Source organism: Lacerta agilis, chromosome 1 (genome assembly GCF_009819535.1).
Source record: "Lacerta agilis isolate rLacAgi1 chromosome 1, rLacAgi1.pri, whole genome shotgun sequence".
Lineage (NCBI taxonomy): Eukaryota > Metazoa > Chordata > Lepidosauria > Squamata > Lacertidae > Lacerta > Lacerta agilis.
This window is the reverse complement of record NC_046312.1, coordinates 54,205,344-54,220,744: the sequence shown is the minus strand read 5'-3', so window position 1 is coordinate 54,220,744 and position 15,401 is coordinate 54,205,344. Positions and strand designations below refer to the sequence as shown.

Here is a 15,401-nt window from a genome sequence, read left to right as displayed (position 1 = left end):
CTTTGTCTTCAATATTCTGTGCTGTGTGCCTTTAAAATTCTAGTATTGATGCACATCAAAATGAATAGTGCCATTTTGTTCTCTCAACAATCCTGTGAGGTACATGAAATGGAGAAATAACAAGTGAGCTTCATACCTGAGTTGGGAGATAAGCAAAGGCATCCCTGCTAAATTCTAACACTCTATCAGCTCTAGAAAACACTTTTCCCATCGCTGTAGAAAGCTGCATGCGCTCTATTATTTAGTCATTCATTAATTAACTATTTATCCAGTCCTTCCTCCAAAAAGAGCTCAGGGCCAACCATTCAGTTTTTAAAAAATTAAAAACGTATTTGAAATATATGAAAACATTAAAAACACATAAAAAAGAAACTACTTGCAAGTTCCATGTAAACTCCTACATGGAAGTGAGTTCCCTGAGGGAGTTTTGGAGCAGCTCAGGCAGTCTTGAGTAATCAGCAGTGCGTTTGATATCAAGCCATGCACATGTTATCAGTGACTACAATCCTAAACACATTAAGTAGCATGTAAGCCCCCACTGAATGCAATGGGATTTCAGAGTAAACATGTATAGGATCTAGTATTCTTTTAAAGCATTCCTTTTTGGATGCCTTAATAGCATATTGAGTCCTATCCATATTGGCGTCGGTTGTCAAACCTGTTAAATCCTAAGCATGATGGTAGTGGTTCTCAAGCACATTATTCTTTTTTAATTTTTTTTAATGCATTTATTGTTATTACAAAACCATCGGATATTCTTGCCCCCCCAATAATACAAATTCAATAAAAATGAAGTGCCAACTTCCAAAATGCACGTCGCCACAAGACATTGAATAATCTCCACATTTCTAATTTACAAAGATTGCAATTAATCACAGCATTTCCTCATACAAAATTAAAGCAATTTAGCATTTTTGGAAATAAAGCATTCTGCGCACAAATTTATATGAATGGTTCCACTTAATTAGAAATAAATCTAATGTGTGGCATCTTTCACTCAAACTTATTAGTCTGTGCTGAAAAAAAGGAAGATTTCTGCACCATTATGTCTTGTTTAATGCCATGTAAATTCATTGCTGATTGAATCAGGTTTACTGATTGTTTTATATGAAAGCTGAATGGATAACATTTTTGGATTTTCTGGTTAAGCTTTAAAACTCTTCTATATAGTAAAATATATGCATACAGAACAAGACCTTATGTAAATCACCTCTAGCTCTGGGCAGTGCTTTTTTGGGTAAGAAAGCAAGGTGCTGGTATTCATATATGGATAAAAATGCCATGGGTGCCAGCACAAAATGGCTGCCAAGAATCCAGCTGATAACCAGAAGAGCCACCACCAGTCAATGAGAAAATCCTATGCTAGATGGTAGATGGGCCAATGGTCTGACTCAGTGGAGATATTCTCATTTTATGCTGTACCTGGACACAGGTCATCTGTACCTTTGTTCAGCTACTTGTGAGAAAAAGTCAAGATATGGTGATTCTAAATGTCACCACATGCTTTTGCCCCTGAATAAACTGGAGTTCTTCTCATGAGTTCATCTGTCCTCTCGTTCTCTCCATGTGGTTTGGTTTTGAGTGTGTGTAGTTTTCACCCCCGGGAGAGTATAGCCATTACTGTTTAAAGTGATATCATAGTGCTTTAACTGTATAGTGTGAATGTGGCCAGAATCTCAGAAGAGATAGCATTATTGGTCATACCACACATTATATTAATACAATCATTGCTTTGCTGAATTTAAGCAAAACCATTTCGATCCAGTAAAATGCATTTCTAATGACGTTATAAAATGATGCTATAAAATGGAGCAGCATTTGTCTTTACTTTTTATTTTATTTAAAAAACTTAGAATGTAAAAAATACAGAATCTATAATTACAACAATGGTATAGAGCTGGTGTCAGGGGCTGGACAGAGGAGGTCAAAGCTCAGAGGCAGATGAGGGGGAAAGTTGGGAAATGATGGGAGAGGATGAGCAGGAAGAGCCAGAGCAGCAGCTGGCTGACACGTTGTCACTAGAAAGCATTCCAGACCCACCATTTCCTAGAACCCGGCAAGCCTTAAAAGTAGGAGAGCAAAGAGCTTGAAGACAAATGGCATTTAATGGTATCCGTAGAGGAGATGGCGACGATGACGACGAATGAGGAAGTGGGAGAGAAGGGGGTGGTGGAGATTTACTCAGGACAATGCCACTATCCAAGAGGCTGGGTTCTATAGCCTCTCTGTGTAAAGTTTGAAACAAAAAGGACTGTAATAAATTTTTCATTGTATTGATACTTTCCTGGGCAACCAGCTGGGAGCACCCTGACAGCTAAAAACAATCACAACCTTCACCGTTGGTAAAAGCCAAGAAAAACACTTAGCCCACCATCTCTAAAACATTTTATCCACAGAATAAGAAGTCAAGAAGAATATTCATCTCAAATATGGAACCATACAGGGAATTGTGGATTCTTTTATACCATAAAGTCCCAAGTACTGTGATCATCATATTAAACTGAAATAAATCCAAATAATTACAAACAAAACAAAAAAGTTAAAACCAAAGCATCACTATGAAATCATAAAAAACTATTTTGATTTGTTACTGGTCACTGAATTGGGATCTCAGAGTTTTTCATACCAAAATGCCATTCATGACTGTTAGACTATTGAAATAGCTTCCGGATAAATGACTTTTTTGCAGGAGTGAATATTGTCATGGGTTTTTTCCTGTGCAATGCTTTCATGGGTGGCTTTTCCACTGGAGGAGTCTCCTTGGGAGTTTGCAGTCCCCTGGCCAAACTGGTATGCTCAGGGCAGAAGTACTTGGTGTTTACCTGTGAAAGGTGAATAAGCATGTCTTCAGATAAGTCCATGCACTGAGCGTGGACCCAGTGACCATCTCCATTTGAACAGAAGATCATTGCTGGCTTGTTGAGCTCTGTTGAGTACAAGGGCACCCAGGTGTTGATATCAATATCACAGCCTGAAGAGCAGGTGATCCAATAGCCTGTTTCTGACTCATCTTCTTCATCATCTTCATTATAGGTGTCAATGTCAAAGCTGAAAGTGAACTCCTCTGAATCTTCAAAAGGCGTAGACTCTCCTGCATCTTCTGTAGAACTCTGACTGCACACTTGTGCCATCTGTTCTGGGTCCTGATCACTTTCTTCTCTGCATCTCAACAAGTAAAAGTAGTTAGCATCTGAAATTAGCTGCCTGTTGTCTCCAGGTATACCAAACAGTATGACACCATTTCCCATATCACTCCCAAACCATATCTTGCAGTGTTTGATATCTGGGGTCCATTCTGGTGCCTCTCTTTCCACTATCTCTATCTTGTTATCTTCTAGGTTGATTGTATTACAAACCATTCTCTTCTGGTTATCAGAGTGGTAGCCCCCAACAACGACAAATTCCTGGTCTCCAGTCTGGGTCATGATGGCACTTGATACTGAGATCCCACCAGACAAAACACTACAGTTCACAGCTGGGCTTCCTAAGGGAAGGTCAACTTTTATTCTATAGAGATTTGGGGGTCTCGTATTACTTTCAATGGAATGGCCTCCTATGATATAGATGGTGTCATTTCTAGCAAGGGAGAGATGAAAAGAGAATCCCCCCATAAGCTCTTGGAAGGCATGTGAGGTGCAACATCCAAATTCAGGGTCAACCAGAAATATATATGGCATACAGTCAACCACACTGTTCCAGTTTTCAGTTGTCCTCTCTCCGAGGGCCTTGTATGATCTCCCCCCAACTATAACAATTATACTTTTACCTTGACTGTGAACCACATTAATGGTATGGCCATATCTGGCTTCTGGGACCTCCCCAGCTAATTCTTTCTCAGTACACCTAAATGTGAATTTCTTGCTATTCTTGCTGATTAGGCTCATGGTGTACAGCTTATCAGAAAGTTCATTGTTGGGTGTTTTCCCTCCATGGATGAAGTATGGACACTTCTCAGACTGGGCCATACTGCCTTTGGGAGTGCAGATGGCAGGGTACCGCAGAGGGGGAAGGTAGCAAGAATCCTTAGAGAAGTATGCTGGCTTCAGTTTGAGCTCTTCCTTTTTGAAATCAAGAAGGAAAACTCCTGTCGGACAGGACCTCTTTGGCCAGCCTTTCTGTCCAAACAAGAAAACACGGCCATCAAAGTTCAGCAGTGAAAATCCTGGCTGGATCAGTGAAGAATTGTTAATGGTCGATATCATCTGAAGAGGCATCTTCTCAGGCAAACAAGTCATGGTATTGTCAATATCTGAAAAAAGAGAACGAGAAGGTGAGCTGCAGGGTGATTAAATAAGTTACTGCTTGGCTGTGTGACCTTGAACATATCAGGTCACTGCTCTTCACCCTGTGTCACTGCCTGTCAATGGAAGTAATTCTCTGAGATAAATGCTGTGAGAACCACAACATGAAAAAGAACGGTAGAAAAGGCAATCAAAAGGCTAAATAAGATGTGACATTTGTTTTATATCTTCTGCTGGAGGGAGCAAGGCCATATAGCTCAGCACTCATCTAGAGTGGTAAACTTTCAGAGGTCTGGCTGCAAGTGCACGTAAGGCCGTGAGGATGACATTTCAAGCCAGCCCTTGCTCAGTGTTAACAACAGAGCATCAAGGAAGAAGAGGTTGGAAACAGGGACCAGTTTCAGGATCAATTCATCAAGTGGTATCAGTCCTTCTGGAAAGCCTTTTGAGAAATGAAGAGTTCAGGTGGGCTACAAAGAATATCAAATCAAAGGCCTTGGCTAACTTAGGGCACAGTCCACCTGGAAATATTCTTGCACCCGCTCTGTTGAAAGGTGCTAAGGAATTCTCATGCTAGCCACACCTCTTTTCATTTCAACACAATGTTCCCCTGAGGTTTTGGCTCCAAAGGAAGATGGCATGTGATCTAGGCAGCAGCAAAAGCAGCACATGCATATTGCAGGCCAAAAACCCCAAGCCTTCCCACTCTGTTATCTAGCTGACCAACACTACTGTCTTAACTAGAGCTAGGTGAGGAAATTAGACATTAAATGCAGTCTGGGGGACCTCTGACCTGCAGGCCAGATGCACCCCATGAGAGGTCCCTATTTGGGCTTCCAACTGGCTCCAATGAAATGCTGTTTTCAAGTCTAACAGTCTTGCAGGGGACATATTTGGGGGGCAAGTGTAGCTGAGTGGGGACTAGTTGCTCCTCCTCATGTGCAGCAGCAGTTAGGCTTGACAAAGGCCTCCTGTTGGCTTTGCTAAATGTTCAGACCAGCTGCATTACACAGAAACAAAAACAGCACATTGCTAGCATACTTCAACAGCATTTTTCAGTTTAGAGATGTATGACTATAGCAGAAGTGCCATAGTTTATTATGAGAGGCGTCATAAACCTTGACAGGATGCTATTATTTCTCTGTTATAATTTATCTCTTGGGATGCTGACAAGAAGAAATTGTGATGTGGCAAATGGCATAGATTTGCCAGTCTCTTTATTGTTTGAGGCTTCCCAAGTTTACACTGGCCAAATACTTTAGTTTTTATTTCAAAAAACTTGAGCCTAGGGCATCTATCTCCCATCTATCTGAAAGATATTTTGTTTCCGCATTTGCTTTGTGTGTTATCAAATCTTGAAATTTATATGAAAGGTTGCAAATATGCTGGGAAAATGTGCATGGAGGGAGTGCATTTCTTCTTGTCTCGCAGACCCTATGAAAATCAGAAATGTAGGTTACAACTGTATACACAATTACCTGGGAGTAAGCAGCATTACAGGGCCATGGGTCCTATCAATGTCAGTGAAATTTGTTTTCATGTAATGATTCACGACTGGGAGGTTAATGCTTTTACACTGGGGGATTGGAATTGGTTGACTTTGCAGAATAAAATGGCATTGCCCTCTAGCATACACTACAAGTGTCACTCTTGGTGGATAGTCAATATAAACACTGTGGGATCTCAGACAGAAGTCCTTCACGGTCTTTTTTTCTTGAAATCTCCTCATAGGGAAAGTTAACAATATAACGTGGAACATGGTATGTGCATAACAAGCCATTATACTAGAAATACACAGGACACATACATACTGCTCATTTAAAGCACATGACTTTCCACAAAGAATCCTGCAAACTGTAGTTTGTTAAGGGTGCTAAGAATTATAGTTCTGTAGTTCCCAGGATTCTTTGGGGGAAGCTGTGTGCTTTAAATGTGCCTTCTTTGGCTCCCAGTATGTTTCCAAGCACAATTCAAAGTGTTGGTGCTGACCTTTAAAGCCCTAAATGGCCTCGGCCCAGTAAACCTGAAGGAGCGTCTCCACCCCTATCGTTCAGCCTGAGGTCCTCCTCTGAGGGTCTTCTGCTGGTTCCCTCACTGCGAGAAGTGAGGTTACAGGGAACCCGCCCTGTGGAACACCCTCCCATCAGATGTCAAGGAAATAAACAACTATCTGACTTTTAGAAGGCAACCCTGTCTAGGGAAGTTATTAATGTTTGATGTTTTATCATGTTTTTCATACTCTGTTGGGAGCCACACAGAGTGGCTGGGGTATAAATAATAAATAAATAAAATTATTATTATTATTATTATTATTATTATTATTATTATTATTATTATTTCTACTGAAGTGTACATTTTAGAGTCCATTCACATGTTAAAAGTCCCACAAGGAAGTCACTTTAAATTGTACTACATGGAAGCAATCAACAATTCCTGGAGTGCTTTCACAATCAATTCCTCTTCCCAGCGAACTCTGAGAATTGTAGCTCTGTGAGGAGAAGGGGGGGTGCCTCTTAATAACTCTCAGCACCCTTAATGAGCTACAGTGCCCAAGATTCTTTGGGTATAGACATGACTATTAAAGTGGTATAACAGTGGTTTAAATGTAAGGTCAGGATGTGACCTGAGTGGTAAGCCGCTGATGTGCAGCTGATCACTACAAACATCCAGAAACAAATATTTACATTGGTTTGGTGCTGTGTGCTCGCAACAATGCAGTTCATTTTATTTATTTAACATGTATTCAGCACCTTCTATCAAGGGAGAGCTCCATATTTCTTTGCACCTGTGTGTGCACATATGTGTGTGTATGTTCATGCTAAGTATTGACAAGAACAAGAAAACATCTGGAGGGATGCAGTAAGCCAAACCTGGTGGCTTCCAGATGTTTTGCACTACAACTCTCATCAGCTGCAGGCAGCATGGCCAATGGTCAGGGGAAAAGGAGTTGTGGCAGCAAACATCTAAAGAGCACCAGGTTGAGGGAGGCTGTATTACACATCTAATGCTTGATAATGTTTATATTAAAAAAGAATCTCATAAATGACAATAAATTAAGGATTCAATCCTATACCAAGTTACCTGGGAGTAAACTCCTCAGCAGTCATATAAGAATGCACTCTTTATCTTTAGGAACACATCTTATTATTTATTTATTTAAAATAGTGACTATCCACTCTTCAGCCAGACAGACACCAGGGTGGGCCACATCACATCACATCACATCACATCACATCACATCACATCACATCACAACACATCACATCACATCACATCACATCACATCACATCACATCACATCACATCACATCACATCACATCACATCACATCACATCACATCACATCACAAAGATTGATGCAATGACCAACAATAAAACATATCAGATACAAATAAAAGGATGTTTAAAAAGACCAACGGAACAGGGAATGTATTGTTTTAGTTAAAAACAGCAAATCTAATGCCCTCCAGATGTCATTGGACTAACTCTTTTTGACTTATCTAGCATGGCCAATGGTTATAGATGATGGCACCCCCATTGACTACTGCTGAATCAAAACATCCTATTTGTAATATAATTGTTTTTCTCTGTAAAAATGGCAAATTGGAGACAGATGCAGGGTGGGGAACCTGTGGCCCACATTAACATTAATGTGTTCAGTTCCTATCATCTCTGACCATTGGCCATGCTGGCTGGAGTAACTCCCTTGAAGTCCAACAATATATGGAAGGCCACAGGTAACCTGTTAATCATCCCTCAACATCAATTCCCAGTTTTAGTTCTTATGATAAGCCTCCTCCACAAATGCATGTATATACTTGTGTCCCATGTATAATGGGTATTTGATAAGACTTAATAGATAAAGAGCAGAAACACATCAGTTTTGAATCTCTATTAGTTTGCCAGTGTCGTCATTTGACACTCAAGATTCTTTGCTATGAACCAGCAAAGACGGGATACTTGCAGCACCTAATAAGTTGAGCGAGAGCCTGCAATGTGCATATGAAAAAATAGAAAACAGCACGAGTAATGAAAAACGTGAAACCTTTAAGGAGGGAGGTTGGTGCCGTACAAAATTACTCCTTGCTTATCAAGAACAGGGAAGAAGGATAGAGAAGTGATTTACAATGAGCAGCCCTCCCACTCTCCTGAAAACAAACAATCACCTGCAAACAATGACCTTTCAAAGTACTTAATTTGAAGCATGTACTGAAAGTTGTGTTTTTTTCCCTTCAGCTTCAGGACCCTAGTTTTGCGGATATCTGCTCAGAAGTTAAGTCCAGCTAAGTTCATTGGGAGTTACTTCCAGGTTCATCTGTTTAAGACAGTAGTCTGATTTATCTTAACTTTTAAAAAGTTTTGAAGCTACTGATGGAACTAAACACACCCAAAGGGTATAAAAATAAGGGGAAACAACTAGTATATTGGTGGCCAATGCTAGTGATACTGAAGTCACTGGACTTTAATTACTTATCCAATGATTTTCATAGGTCTACTATGAACTTGACTAACATAACATAAGGGTCTCTTAACTCTATTTTAGCAGATTATTTGTGTCCTGCAATGGTTTTACAGAGCTGGATGTATGTAGATGCCACATGCCACAGAATTTTCCTGCACTGAACCACTACAGTACATGACTGGCATGCGAATGTATGTCATCTTCTGCTAAGTGCAACCATGAATAAACAACATAGTCCTACTAATAATACATATAATCAGAGTTACTTTTAAAAAGCACCCCCCCCCGATTTGTTCAGTATTTGTTTTGTAAAACTTGAAAGACCCACTGTAGGCAATTCAGTATCCAAACACTTTACAACCTGGTTTCTGTTCTACTCTAGTCTGCCTTGCCTATCCTAGTGCAGAGATATGAAGATGTGATTTCTCAAGAAGGAAAAATTAAAGAAAGACAAATAAGCAAACCCCTTTGCATTGGGGTATACTGTATATGATAGCACCGGGACCTACCTGGGCGATGGAGACTTTTGCTTCCTACTGATACGTTTGTATCAAAATAGGGATTCAAATGTCAACACTTTTGGATGCTTCTTTCACTGCTTTGTGTCACAGAAAAGAGGCAGGCAGGGAAACTGTTGGCTTAGCTTACAGATGTGCTTCTGTGTTCATTGATGTGACTAACTGACTGTGACCATTTCCCCCACTTCAGATGATACAAAAGGAAACCCAACACTAGCTTGCAGTTTTAACCCTTTCAGGCTCTACCAGCCCCGAATAATAACAGGAACTTGTTTTAGGCTACAGTGTGTGGGCCTATATAGAAATGTAGCTTTCCTTTAATGTCAATGTGGAGGCCCAATGATTTGAAAAATTGTAGTTTCTTAGAGAAGGATTCCTATAATTCCTATTTTATGCTATATAAGTATATATGTAATTTGCATGCTGCCTTGCCTCAATCTCATATAACGGGTGGGGGTGGAGTGGGGAAATAAGAAGGGATAGAAATTCTGACATCTCCATTAATTATTTTCTAAGGTAGTTAAGAAAAGTTTGAGCAGTCACCAAATTCTTCCCATATCATGAAGGGACTAGGTACATTATACTGCTAAAACAGAACTGATGCAGCTATTCAAAATATGGTTGTATCCCATTTGACTACAGGCCATTGACAAAGACTACCTTATTTTATAAAGAAGATTGCAGCTCAACACCATGAATCACCTTATCCAAAGGCTGTTTCACATATTGCACACAGGAAATTTGGTACCTTCATTAGAAATTTGAAGTCGACCACAGTAGTGATGTTTATACATACAACAGACACGTTAGCAAACATGTGTCTGCGGCATCTGCACTTTTCCACCTTTGATGTACACTTAAAACATCTTAGATTTCACACCTAAAAAAAAAAAGAATAATGTGTGAATTGTCCCTGAACTAACTGTCCATTGCTGATAATGATACAGGAGGAACTTCCTGTACTCAAAAGGCAGGATCCTCCTGTTTTGAAGAAAACCGTGCTCTTCAGCGCTAGGAGAGCAGCAACAAATATCCCTACATCAAATGCAAGAAGATTGCAATGTAGCATCCTCTTTTGTTGTTTTTCAAAGATGCCACATTGACAGGGGGAGAGTTCACCTAGGTGTAGGCCTAATCATCTTCTTTCTCTTGGTAATTTGTAAAGCTGAAAAGCAACTTAAGAAGCCACTTGGAATTCAAAACGGCGGAATTAAATTGGATACCGTAGCTGCGCAATCAAGAGCGATCTGTGCGGCTGATTGCAAGGTGGGTTTTAGTACCACAAACATGTACTACTACCACAATGCCCACAAAACACCTGCGCTGCTGCACCTGCCCACCTGTGCCCACTTTCCTCCCCCCCTTTAATGGACTTTTATTTTGAAATAACATTAGACATAAAGATACAATATCACTAATCAAGGGGGGGGGGGAGAAACTCCCAGATTACAGTCCAAAGAACATAATGGGGAAGCTGGTGGGGCAATGAGAGTGAAAAAGTCTAGGGCTGTATTCTCAGACATGTCTACTCAGAAGTCCAACGAATAACTGACTCTGAGTAGAACTTAGGAGGAAACAGGGGTGCACCTCACCCTCAGGATTGTGGGTGTCCGCTGCCGCACACGGACGTGTGACGTCACACACGCACACGCCTGCACGTAGTGCATGTGACATCACACAGCCAGCAGCCAGCAAGGAACCCTTTTCTCAGAGGCAGAGAGAGTCTGCCTCCATACCTGAGCCATGCTTCTTTGAAAAGGATCCCTCACTGGCTGGCTGTGGAGGACAGAGCTGAACTGCTTCTCTCCCTGTGGGCCTTTTCCATTGACTTTGTGGGTGCCCAGCCACAACCCCCTGGAGTTGGCTCCTATGGGAGGAAAACAACGCAATGCATAGGATTGCAGTTGAATGTTTTCCCTCCAAATTTTTTGGCAATGAGTGAAAAGTCCCTGCTTCTTGATGCAGCGTTGATGAATTTCATCTATTTCAACAAAACATCAAATGAACCTGATTTTCTCTGGTTTGCACCACTGGTTGGAATCCCTGCTTACTCTTTATTATGGAAAGGGACTATGCTGGCTGGACCACCATGCTTACAAGCCTATGTGAAACTAAAAGTTAAAGAGACCCCTGACCATTAGGTCCAGTCGCGGACGACTCTGGGGTTGCAGCACTCATCTCACTTTATTGGCCGAGGGAGTTGGCGTACAGCTTTCGGGTCATGTGGTCAGCATGACTAAGCCGCTTCTGGCAAACCAGAGCAGTGCACGGAAACACCGCTTACCTTCCTGCCGGAGTGGTACCTATTTATCTACTTGCACTTTGACATGCTTCCGAACTGCTAGGTTGGCAGGAGCAGGGACAGAGCAATGGGAGCTCACCCCGTTGTGGGGATTCGAACCGCCAACCTTCTAATCAGCAAGCCCTAGGCTCAGTGGTTTAACCCACAGCACCACCCGCGTCCCTTTTATTTGAGATAGACAGTGGCTTACGTATGGGAGGAATGTATGCATGGAACAACAATCCTCTGCCACATGAGTGTGTAAACTGGTCTAGCAGTGTATACTGCTGCTTTAGCCTGTAAATCCGAGTGTTTATTTTGCTCTTTGCAGGTTGCGGGGAAAAACAACATGGGATATAAGAATCACAGTGTAATGTTCAAGTTCACCGTGCCTAATGGGAAGCCTGTTGGCAGGGCCACACTACATTTTTCATTGTTTAATGGAATTAATAACTGTGTAATTGAAAGCATGCTAATCCTCAGCTGACCTGCCTCCATGATTCAGCGGTGGCATTCCTCATTTGACTTAAACAGTGGGGAGGAAGATTCCCATTTGGGGAAGCATAAATTGATTCTGCACAATCTGCTGATGATCAGCAAAGCTTAATGAATGATAGCCTCAAGTAACCTCATTACAAGGAACTTGGATGGATGAGCAAGAAAAATGCATATTTTTCAAAGGAAAAGAAAGTGGTTTCTGCTTCAATGAATCATTTTCGGAAACTTTCTTTAGATCATCCAGTAGAGGAGAAGCAGTCCAATCTTTGGCATTCTCTACAGCCAAGAGAATCTTCAGGATAGGTTTTGTTATTAATGGTTGCTGGAAATTTATTATTCTTATTATTATTTGATTAATGTGACTCTATGCAGAAACCAGTGGTGCAACCCAGAGAAAGTCAAGTTCATTTGACGTTTCATTGAAATAGATGAAATTTAAATATACAAAAAAACAAAAACAAAAACAAAACCCCAACCCCTAGGGCAAGATCCAGAATGTGACGTGGCTGTGATCTTAAATGCACTTAACATAGAGTAAGTTCCCTTGGGAACAATGGTGCTTACATGTACATGTGCACAGGCCTGGTGGATGTAGAAAAGCCACAGAAATGCTCCTGACCTTTATCTCTGCAGTCCATGAAGTTAAGCAGAAAAAAGGGATTTGTTTAGGGTTTTGGTTTTTGCCCACGGTTTTGCTGTTTTGGCCCACAGTTGCCAGAAAAGCAGAGTACAAGCCTATTCTCCCTCTCCAACTGTTTATTCTAAAGCTCCATTGAATGGGCTCTGCACGCAGACCCATCCTGAATTCCTGGTTCCTACTTTTGGTCCAGAAGGCTCTGTCAGGGTACCATTTTTTTAAAAAATTATTTTCAGGGTAGGCAACACAACAGGCCAGGGATAGGCAATGAGGTGCCCTGCATTCCTCCTCAGTCAGTTGGTGGCCTGGCTTAAATTGGCAGAGACCATGCAGTGGTTGTGATGCCCCAAAATACAAGCTTTCCCTCTAAACACAGGTCACCCATCATAACAATGGTCATTTTTTTTTGCTAACGAGAATCATAAATGTTGGCATCCAAGAAACAGTTCAAGATATCATTTTTCAACAGCACAGTGCTCTTTCACATCCTCTAATGGGAGGTGATGTAGAAGGGCAAGACGTGGCAATTATTGCTTTGATTATTTATTATTGCCTGGATGCACATATGTTGTTTCTTTTTTTAAAATGAGACTCTTTCATAAAGGTCTTATAGTGTACTCCAGCCTACCATGCAACGAATGGTGCTTAGAGTAATGACTGCAATAACGGAACGGTAATGAAAAATAAAACAATGTTTCTTCCTCTTGAAAAACCACTAGAATTTGCATAAACCACTCTGATGGTCTGGTAAATGATTATCTGCACAGTCAGTCCCTAGAGAGATTTATATTAGCTATGTTTTTGTGAAAGCTAAAAAAAGAAAGAAATATTTTAGTGTCTTTTTTTTAAAGAAAAGTTCAAAACAATGCTCTGTTTTTGCTATCAACATCACCACAGAGGAACAATGGCATTGAAGAAAATAGACCATTTTCTATTTTGGGGCCGCAAGCAAAGCTCTTCTTCCATCTGTTTTCAAAGCAAATTCAACCACTGTACTCCAGTAGATAGGTGACTAAATTAAGATTAGGGCAGCTTTCCTCAACTGTATGTCCTCCAGATGTTCTTCCATTAGCTGCGGACAGTGTGGGCATGCTGCATGTGGAATGGGGCTGATGGGAGCTGCAGTCCAAAACATCTGGAGAGCACCAGGTTGAGGAAGGATAGACCAGGGGCACCTGTGTTCCATGTCCCACTCAGAAATCAGGCTCACTGGATGTCTGAGGGCCAATCTCCTAGCCCAATATACCTCAAACTAATCCAAATGAGAGAAGCTTTAGAAAAAAAGGTAGTGTATCTATATATATAAAACACGAGTGTCTCTGCGTCCAGTGTCAAACAGGTCACCCACCTCTGATTTAAAGCAATATCATAAATCAGAATACCTTCACTTGTGAGCCAAGTTCTGGTCTTCATTTGAGCGCTGTAATCCAGCCTATCTTGCTGGCAAGTGCTAAATAGATAGGTACTTTACATCATTCTTTGGAAATGACCATGTCAGGTTCATATTGCCCAGCTGCATTCTATTAAGAGTAATGACCTCATCTTATTGCAGAAGCAATGTGTTTTCCAATTACACCACGTGGCATGCTCCACTGAGTGGCGCTTAGCATCTCTCTTGTCCTTGTCCTTCAGGCAGAATGAAGTGTCCGTCAGTCACAGGCACCGGAGCTAAGAAAGCTAGTGGGAAGGGAAGGAGGGAAGGGAAAGGGTGGAGAAAGAGAGAAAGAGAGAGAGAGAGCATCAACACTATCAGCTCTACACCCATGGTGACATTTCCAGTGTCAGAAACAGGAAAAGGTAACAATTTAGACTAGAATGACAAGTGAATAACTGGACCCTGTATAACGCCTGATCAAATCCCTTTCCAAATACATCAGCTAATGCAGGATGTAGCCCAGCTGATTTGCTTTTCTACATTGATGTCCATATACACCCGTATTTGTATACATACATGTATATATACCATATTGGCCCAACTATAAGCTGCACCCACAAATAAGCCACACCTTTAAAATCCAAGGCTTAATTGTGGGTGCGGCCCGCTTCCTGGCACTACTGCGCTGAACGGGGGACCGGGGGCAGCCAGACGCTCGGCGCCCTGCTCCTCAAGCCAGTGCTGCCGCTCAGCTCCAAATATAAGCTGCACTTTAATTTTTCACAGTTGGAATTTGGAAAAAAGTGCGGCATATTCGGGTCAATACGGTATATTTGCTGCCAAGTGGAAAGAAATGGCTGCAGCAGCTTGGGGGCAGGACTATAGCTCATTGGTGAACACCTATTTTCTTGTAGAAGGTCTCAGGTTCAATTCCAACATGTCAAGCCAGGGCCAGGAAAGATTCCTCAGTGGAATCCCTGGAGGGCCATGGCTAGTCGGTAGAGACAATAATACGCCAGATGGACCAGTAGTTTGACTCAGCATTAGGCAGCTTCCTATGTCCCTAGGAAACGTCGTTCCTAAACAAATTACTCACTTTGTGCATATGATTTCTGCATCTGAAATACCCAAAGGCTTCGGTTCACATTATGAGCTAATGGCCTGCAAAAATTCCACTTTGGGTGCAGAGATTTTCAGAGCAAAAAATATGGGTTTTTAGCGTATCACATTGCAGTTTCCTTCATTTTGCCTACACAAACTAGCTGTTTGGAGTTTAATGAAATATAGGTTTTAAAAGGGAAGTGGGTGAGATTGTGGGTTTATTGGTAAGCAGGGGAAGAAGAGCTTTTCATTTCCACAAGCAGGACAAATTTTACATGATTTTATTCT

At 41.3% G+C, this 15,401-nt stretch overlaps 1 protein-coding gene across 1 annotated transcript; it reads right to left on the bottom strand.

The window, feature by feature from the left end:
* Positions 1 to 2,482: 2,482 nt before the first annotated feature.
* RAG2 (recombination activating 2) lies at positions 2,483 to 9,354 on the bottom strand. The gene is made up of 2 exons (XM_033149645.1): positions 9,213 to 9,354; positions 2,483 to 4,249 (listed from the first exon to the last, which is right to left on the bottom strand). The coding sequence occupies exon 2, from the start codon at positions 4,233 to 4,235 to the stop codon at positions 2,652 to 2,654; it is 1,584 nt and encodes a 527-aa protein (XP_033005536.1). The 5' UTR covers positions 4,236 to 4,249; positions 9,213 to 9,354; the 3' UTR covers positions 2,483 to 2,651.
* Positions 9,355 to 15,401: the final 6,047 nt, after the last annotated feature.

Bases quoted from the DNA above. Each gene is read 5' to 3' on its own strand.
- RAG2 (XM_033149645.1), bottom strand. From the start codon at position 4,235: ATGACTTGTTTGCCTGAGAAGATGCCTCTTCAGATGATATCGACCATT.